The sequence below is a fragment of the Amborella trichopoda genome, chromosome 4, assembly GCF_054954075.1.
Source record: "Amborella trichopoda isolate Santa Cruz 75 chromosome 4, AtrichopodaSantaCruz75HAP2 v2.0, whole genome shotgun sequence".
In the NCBI taxonomy this organism is placed as follows: Eukaryota; Viridiplantae; Streptophyta; class Magnoliopsida; order Amborellales; family Amborellaceae; genus Amborella; species Amborella trichopoda.
Genome location: NC_142339.1, coordinates 6,007,832 through 6,015,900, shown reverse-complemented (window position 1 = coordinate 6,015,900; position 8,069 = coordinate 6,007,832). Strand labels below are relative to the sequence as shown.

Here is an 8,069-nt window from a genome sequence, read left to right as displayed (position 1 = left end):
TACATAACCATATCATTATTATTTTCCTGTGGAACTTGGCACTCGTTTAAATGTATCTATTGTAGATTAAGTGCCCCAATGAATGGGAAATATTAGAACAGATTTCTACTCAAAAGTATTCTTACAGAGGAAAACAGAAAGTTGAGCTTTTACCTTAATCAATGGACGGTAAGGATCTCAAGTGGATGGGGTTTCTATGAGTCAGCCGACCTATACTGTGCATGTACGGACCCCCACTTAAATCTGTCTTAAAAATGGATTTTTAATTGAAAATTTCAGGGATATAAGATCTAGGCTAAGATAATCATGAATATGAAGAATCAAATAAAATTCTCGATATTTAAAATATGACTTTTTTAGGAAAATTTCTACACTGTCTAAAACTAAATTAATTTTAGCCTAGTGAATTTTTTACATCGTCTAAGCCATCTTAGAGATGGACATTAGTGTGTCAGCGGGCTCTTGCAACCGGCACCCGTTGACTCTGAATGACTTTTTCTTAAGAGGAATGACTGCTAAAAGTTAAATATGACGCATCCTTTCTAAATCACTTGAAAAGACAACCCATAATCTAAGGATTTTTAATTTTTTTTTGCGGGTAAATACTGTATCATGCTTCCTGTTGAATATCCAACGTCAAATCAAATTTGAACGATGGAGAATGGGGAAAACATGGCCTGTTTGTACACAATTTGAAGACCCCTTTATTGGATCAATCTTAAAGTTGGAAAGCAAATGCACTCTAGAGGGCATAGTAAAGTATCCACCCTAGCAAATATAGTATCTTCCTATTTCTTTTACAATGATCATGCCATTTAAGCTCTTAAGTCTAAGGAGATGAGCCATTTCTATACCTCTCATTGCTTCGCTCCCGCAACCAATGCACCTGACCAGCTATTGGCTGGCTTCGATGCCCGCACACCAATGGATCCCGAGCCCGATCCCGATCCCCAGGCTCTATAATTGGGAGGTAGCAACTTCATTAACCTATCTAAGCAAATATATTCTTAGGAAAAATGAATCAATCCCTAAACTGAGTTGATGGCGTGGCTTGATTTCCCTAGCACCTAACCTGATACATTTGAACAAACTTGAGGTTAATGGATTGTTCTTTAAATGGTTGTTTTTGAAAAATGCTTATTCTTGACTTACAACAATCATGCTAGAATTGTGGTGCTTTCAGAAACATGAAAATATTTGACAGTAAGCACTTGATTACCCATGTTTTAGTGGCATCAATGGTTTGCAATGTCTTGTCAAGCAGTCCGAGCTTGTAGCCGAAACATGACTCTTAGCCGAATCCTAATTCAACCATGAGAATTTAGATTGCCTTGAAATCAGGACAGTGAATGATTCAATAACGTCGAAAAGATACAATAAGGTTTTGATTCTTTGACACTATTTATCTTTTAAAATTGGCAAGTGTGAAACTTAGGAAGGAGACCTATAGAAAAAGAATACTGAATCTACTAATCCTAGTACCTGCTCATTATTTCAGGATTTTAGAATATCACTTTGAAGTAGGTGTTTCGGCACTTGATTCTAATCATGCCAAAAGAACTCCAAAACCAAAAACAATGTCAAGCTTAATTTTTTCAACCTTTTTAGTTTTTTGAGGAAAAGTTCATGGTGAGTGTGCCAACTCTTGCTTTGCCCTGGTTTTCAAAGGTTTTAGGACCCTAAACATAACCCAATTCCCTTCAAAATCCACCTATGTTTCAAATCCTTGAGTTGACGCTTTAAACATATAAATTTGATAATCTTTGAAAAATTGACATGAATCATCCAAAATAATATAAAATGGATCATTTTAAAGCTGAAAATTTATTCTTTTTTATTTCAAATTCATGATTATGATAGTCAAGATGATAGACCTCTTAGCTCCGAAACCCTTCTCCTATATGGGTTTTGGAAGGGTCGAATGACTACAATAGGTGCATCCCAGAATGCCCCTAAACCCTACCCCACTTTTTAATCCACAAAATCAACCTCAACATTTTTGTAAATTGGTACAGACCATTAGTTTAAGTGGCTCGAGAAATTCCCTAATGTTCTATTCTTCATTCTTATGTTTCCTTCTTTCTTTTGGCTAAGCATTTGATTGCTCATTGTTCAAAATAGATTTTTCTTTCTTTATTTTTTTTCTTGGGGTAGCTAGTGTTCAAGTAGATCTGTGTCCAAAATTTTGCAGGTCTGTCATCTCAACCACCATGATTATGGGAAAAGAAAAATGAACTTTAAAAATGATCCATTTCCTACTCTGTTTTTTTTTGTGGACTACTGGCTCAAACTCTTACAAAGATTGTCAAATCTGCTTGGTTTTTTAGCTTTAGATATGTAATGGATGTGGAAATAAACTTGCAATGACTTTTGGATGTGTTTAATATTCTAAACTTCCTGAATACAAAATCATGACTCTGCCAATTCACCTGATACTTCTCCATTTGTAAAATTCATTAGTGTTCTGCATTTAATGATTAAGGACACGGTTTTTATGCGATACCCGAGACACCTATTCAAATGCAGTCTCTTTCAAAATTTTATCTTAAGATGGATTTTGGGTCCAAAATTCTACAAGTCAATAATATCGACCGCCACACTCATGTATCTGAAAAAAATTAAAAAACTTGAACCTTAAATAGACCACGTGAACATATAGGTGAATATTCCATCATTGTTCATTTTAGTTCTTCACAGATTATCATATATACATAATTTTTGAGAAGCAAAATTATGGATCTAAAACAGAAATGCATCTAAATCTAGAGTGACTTAGGATGTACTTGAGACCCTAAATTCATATCTAGTATGGTTTTTTTTTAAGGCGGCTGCATTTGAATAGGAGGACCTTATACAATCATGAGAAAAGTTTAACTGATTGGGAAAAGTTTTAAGTGAGGTTTTGGTCAAATGTGGTTTCATATTAGGTATGAATTTAAGATATAAAACACATCCCACATTACTCTAGATGTATTTTCTCCACAGATGTATGCTATTGGAACTTAAAAACAATAGTGCATATGATGTAAAACACATCCCACATTACTCTAGATGTATTTCCTTCATAGATGTATGGTATTGGAACTTAAAAAAATAGTGCATATCTGATGATATACATAGTTAAAATGAAATAGTGATGAGTGGTCCACAAACAAAGCTCAATATAATCTATTTTAAAAATGCGTTTTATTTTGAGATTTGCAATTTTTGGCCGTCGAGATTATCGACGTGTGAAATTCTAATTCAAGATCCAAATCTAAGATGGGCTCTCAAAAGAGACCGCATTTGAATAAGTGCAACGATTTACATGCCAAAACCCACTCCATTAAAGTTTTCCCAACTTTTTAATGCCATATACTTTTTCCTTCCGCTTCCTTGTATGTGTTAAGGTAAAAAATTATATACAGTGTAAACTTTATATTATTGATGTAAGGCTCACCTCAAAAATCCTCGAAAAGAAAGTGTCCAACACTAGAAAAAATGGATTTCAAGTTTTGAACATAGTGCATCTTGTAATGCATTTTTGAGTCGTCAATTATTAAGATTTGCAAGTTTTCATAGATATGCTCGAATTAAATTATTTTTTAAGTTTAAAATTTTGTAATTAGAGATGAAAATAAATTTTAAAGCTATCACAAGTATTGAAACCACATTCCTTGACACTATTTGAAGGTACGACTTACTTTAATGTTTAGGGCCTCAGCCTTATAGAAACGACACCCTTATCTAGATCATCCATTTTCAAGATTTTCAAATGTTTATAGATTTGCTTTGAATACACTAGTTTTTAAACTTCAAATTTTATAATTAGAGATAAAGATAAATTTTCAAGCCATTATAAATATTTTTAGTACTGAAACGACATCTTTAAATACTATTTAAAGGAAAATTGTTCCCTGCGGCTTGGACTGCATTTATACAAGGGGTCAAGCAACCATCTTAAAGATAGATGCAAATAGGTAGTCCATTTAAACACAATTGTAACTAACGGTCAAAATGTTTTTTTTAATATAATTATTATTTTTAATTTTTAAATTTTTTTATATTCATGATCTCCATATTAAAGATTATATATTCTCTAAAAATTAAGATCAAATTATATTAAAAAAATAAATTTATTTCCAAGCCCACATTTCTACAATATGCGGGCTGGACGCATAGAAACCTGTCCTTATTTAAAAGTTAGCCTTTACTCTGATCTTTGAGGGCCCTAGCCATATACAAACCCAACCCTAACATCAAAAGCACACTTCGTATATAGACGATTTTACAGTTCGCTCTTTTCGAAATCTTGCGCAAAACCAGCGACTTTTCTCAATGTTCTGCTGCAAATCTAAATAATGGAGTGAGACAAATATTGGGAAAATGGAGTCTGAGAAAACACAGAAGCAGAAGAGGGCCAAGAGAAAAGAGGTTGTACACCACCATCATTTCCCTTCCACTCCGCTTTTTCTTTTCTTCTTTATTGTAAACTTTTGGGGCCATTTTGCATTATCATGACTAAATATATTCCTGAATATTAGATGAAATTTTGGGCAATTTCTTGCTTTTTGTCGGTGCAATTAATTGATTTGTACGTCTTATTGGTTTTTATTAAGAATGCCAGAAAATAGAGCAGATTCAGAGAAAATTTTGTGAATTGAGCTTTAGTGCTCTTGATTTTGCAAATATTTCATGCCAGTGATTTATGGGGCTATCTATATTTGGTTATGGAGGATATCGGATTTTCATCCTATTCCTGAATGTTTTGAGAAATTTTGGATTAGGGTTTGGTTCCATTGTTATCTGAAACTAGCTTCATTGTTAATTGTTCTGAGTTGTACTTTCATGATCGTTTGTTATAAATGAAGAAAAATGAAAGAGGAAATTATACAATATTGAAAATACATAAACTCTGAATATATATTCGTTCGGTTAATAGTTCTTTTTTTTTTCCTTTTGGCCCCTCCACTTTCCTCTTCATAGTACTTCTCTTTTTCCCTTGAGTTGTCTTCCATTACTACTGTCACTCTTTAATATCAATGTTTATTTCAGAGCATGGTTGTAGAGAAAGTGTTCTTGTTATGTCACTTTGGGGGACAATTCATTGGAAATACGAATGGTGGGAACACCTCATATGAAGGCGGAGATACACGAGCGGTAATGATTCCTCGTGATATAAGTTTCAGTGAACTCCAATCAAAATTGGCCACGATTTCCAGCCTAAGAGCGGGGTCGTTTTCTATCAAATATCAAGCCATTGGTGCATCTTGCTTTGTATCTATTTATGAAGACAATGATGTCGAGACCATGCTTTGTCTGTTGAGCAAAAGCCCATGTATATCAGTTTATATTTTCAGGACTCATATTGGAGATACTGCGAACACCAACAGGTATTATCTATGTGTCGCATTTTTTACTTTGCATCGATGGAATGCGCTTCGTTTATGAACATATGAATTTTCATTGTACAGTGTTGAACAGAATGTGGGTTATGAAGATGGTGGTGTCACTGGGGATATTGAAAATCCACTACTATTGGCGCCAGCAGTGTCTAGCATTCTGGATCTTGAAAATGCACAAAGATTAACACGAGGTATGTCTAGCAACCAAGATTTTGAAAATCCAGAAAGAGTGACACAAGGATCCTCCAGTGTTGAGGATCTTGAAACACCTCAGAGAGTGGCGCAACGTGTGTCTCGTACTCGTAAACGATCAGCAAAAGGACTGTCTAGTGTTGGGGAACGCATTCAAGATTCTGAAAGTACAGAAAGAATGAGAAAAGGATTATCTACCGTTGAGGATCTTGAAACTCCTCAGAGTGTATTGCAGGGTGTGTCTCGTACTCGTAAAAGATCGACGCGAGGAGTGTCTAGTGTTGGGGATCTTGAAACTCCTCAGAGGGTGACGCAAGGAGTGTCTAGTGATGGGGATTTTGAAACTCCACTAACAGTGTTGCCTTCTACATTGGTAATTGGAGCAGAATTTCAAGATGCGCATAGTTTTAGAAAAACCTTGGTATCTTTTGCTATTGCAGAAAATTTCGCTTTAAAGTTCATAAACAATGAAGCTAGTCGTGTCACTGCAAAATGTCGGGCAGAGGGGTGTACATTTCGCATTTATGCATCTCTTGTCTCTGGCATAAATTTATTCAGAATTAGAACGATGAACCCCTTGCATACATGTGACAGATTGCTAAATGAAAGTCATCCTCAAATCCAAAGTGAGTGGATAGCTGATAAGATAAAGCAACACGTCAAAGATAATCCCCGATACAAGCCAAAGGAAATTATGAAAGACATTCACCGCAATTATGGTGTGCAAATAGGATATTCACAAGCTAGGCGAGGAAAGGAGCTTGCGATGAAGATTCTTCATGGATCATATGACGATGCATATCACATACTTCCATCGTATTGCCAAAAGCTAATAGACAAGAACCCAGGAACCATTGCCAACATTGAAGTAGACAAAGAAGATAAGAGCTTTAAGAGATTGTTTGTAGCCTTTCATGCAACAATATCTGGGTTCTTACAAGGATGTCGACCCCTTATGGCCCTTGATGAAATGTTAATTAAAACTAAGTATTGTGGGTACCTATTGGCAGCAATAGCTATGGATGCTGAAGGTGTAATGTTTCCTGTTGCCTTTGGCATATCAGTGGCGGATGATGCCGAGAGTTGGGAATGGTTCTTAACCCAACTACGAGAGGCTTTGGTTGGTCCTCAAAGGAATAGATTGACATTCATCTCAGACCTACAGAAAGGGTTACAACCAATTTTGGAAACAGTCTTTCCAAATGATTTTCATGGGTTTTGTGCACAATCTTTAGCTGAGAGCTTTAACAATGACTTGAAGAATTGTGAGCTGACAAAATACTTCTGGAAAGTAGCTCGTGCTAAGACTCTTTTAGAGTTTAATTCTCGGATGGCTGAAGTTCGAGCTGTTTCTTCGAGAGCAGCAGTTTGGATCGAGGGAATTCTGGTAAAATTTTGGGCTGCTCCTTATATTGAAGGGATGAGGTACAATCACTTAACATCCAAGCTTTTGGAATCCTTTAACAATTGGATTGGGGAATCGCGTCATCTACCCGTTGTTAAGTTTCTAGAGAGCTTACGTATGAAGCTGATGGAACACATACAGAAACGACGAGAGCTCGGTTCACAATGGACTTCAAAGATTGTTCCTAGTGCCGATGAGAAGATAAAAAGGAGAATGGCAAAAGCTGATTGTTTCCGAATCTTTCGATCCAATGGAACCCAATTTGAGGTTTTATCAGATCAGGTGGATGTGGTTAATTTGGAGTGCCGTGAGTGCACTTGTCGGAGGTGGCAACTTAGTGGGTTGCCTTGCTCTCACGCTTTGGTGGCTATAAATTCGAAACAGGAAACAATTTCTGATTATTGTTCTCACTATTTCCATGTAGAGACTTATCGAAACACCTTTATGGAGACCATACATCCGGTACCCGATAGAACTCCAATGCCTGAGGTTCAAGATTTTGAAGTAAACCCACCTCGTATTCGAAGACCGAGTGGGAGACCCAAGAAGAGAGGGATTAAGACAGGAAATAATGAGGTTCGGCCTATACATTGCCGGAAATGTGGGGGCCTAGGGCACAACCGACAAGGATGCAAGCAGTCTGATTAAGCACATGTTATGTGTGTAAAGCACATGTCATGTGGGTATTCTTCGAGCCTATGTAAATTAATGATCTTTCGAAACCATAATAGAAAGGAAGGAAGTTTACCTATTTGGTTGTCTATATTAAGTTGTGGAATCTCTTTCCCTCTCTGTTTGTGTTACGTGAAAAGGATTCTTTGTAGAACACCTAGATATGTTCATCCGGTGTAAAGGATTCAGCAGATCTGACATGCACTTCCCAGTCATGATTCAATGCTTGGCCCGGAAACATATTTTTCGGTTTTTCCTTCGCTTACAATTTTTACGCTTTTCTTTGTTTTATCTCCCCATAATTCATGGCAATGTTTTTAAAATATTCATTATATATTGTATCCATATCACAATGTTAATTTTGATAGTTATTTACACAATGATTGAAGAAAGCGGCCATACCTATTGGCATTGTA

General features: G+C 36.0%; 1 protein-coding gene across 1 annotated transcript; it reads left to right on the top strand.

The window, feature by feature from the left end:
- Positions 1-4,173: 4,173 nt before the first annotated feature.
- On the top strand, positions 4,174-7,732 carry LOC18439214 (uncharacterized). Its single transcript, XM_006849386.4, has 3 exons — positions 4,174-4,413; positions 5,035-5,372; positions 5,454-7,732. Exons 1-3 carry the CDS (start codon positions 4,366-4,368, stop codon positions 7,627-7,629), a joined length of 2,562 nt encoding a protein of 853 aa, XP_006849449.2. The 5' UTR covers positions 4,174-4,365; the 3' UTR covers positions 7,630-7,732.
- The last annotated feature ends 337 nt before the right edge of the window (positions 7,733-8,069 follow it).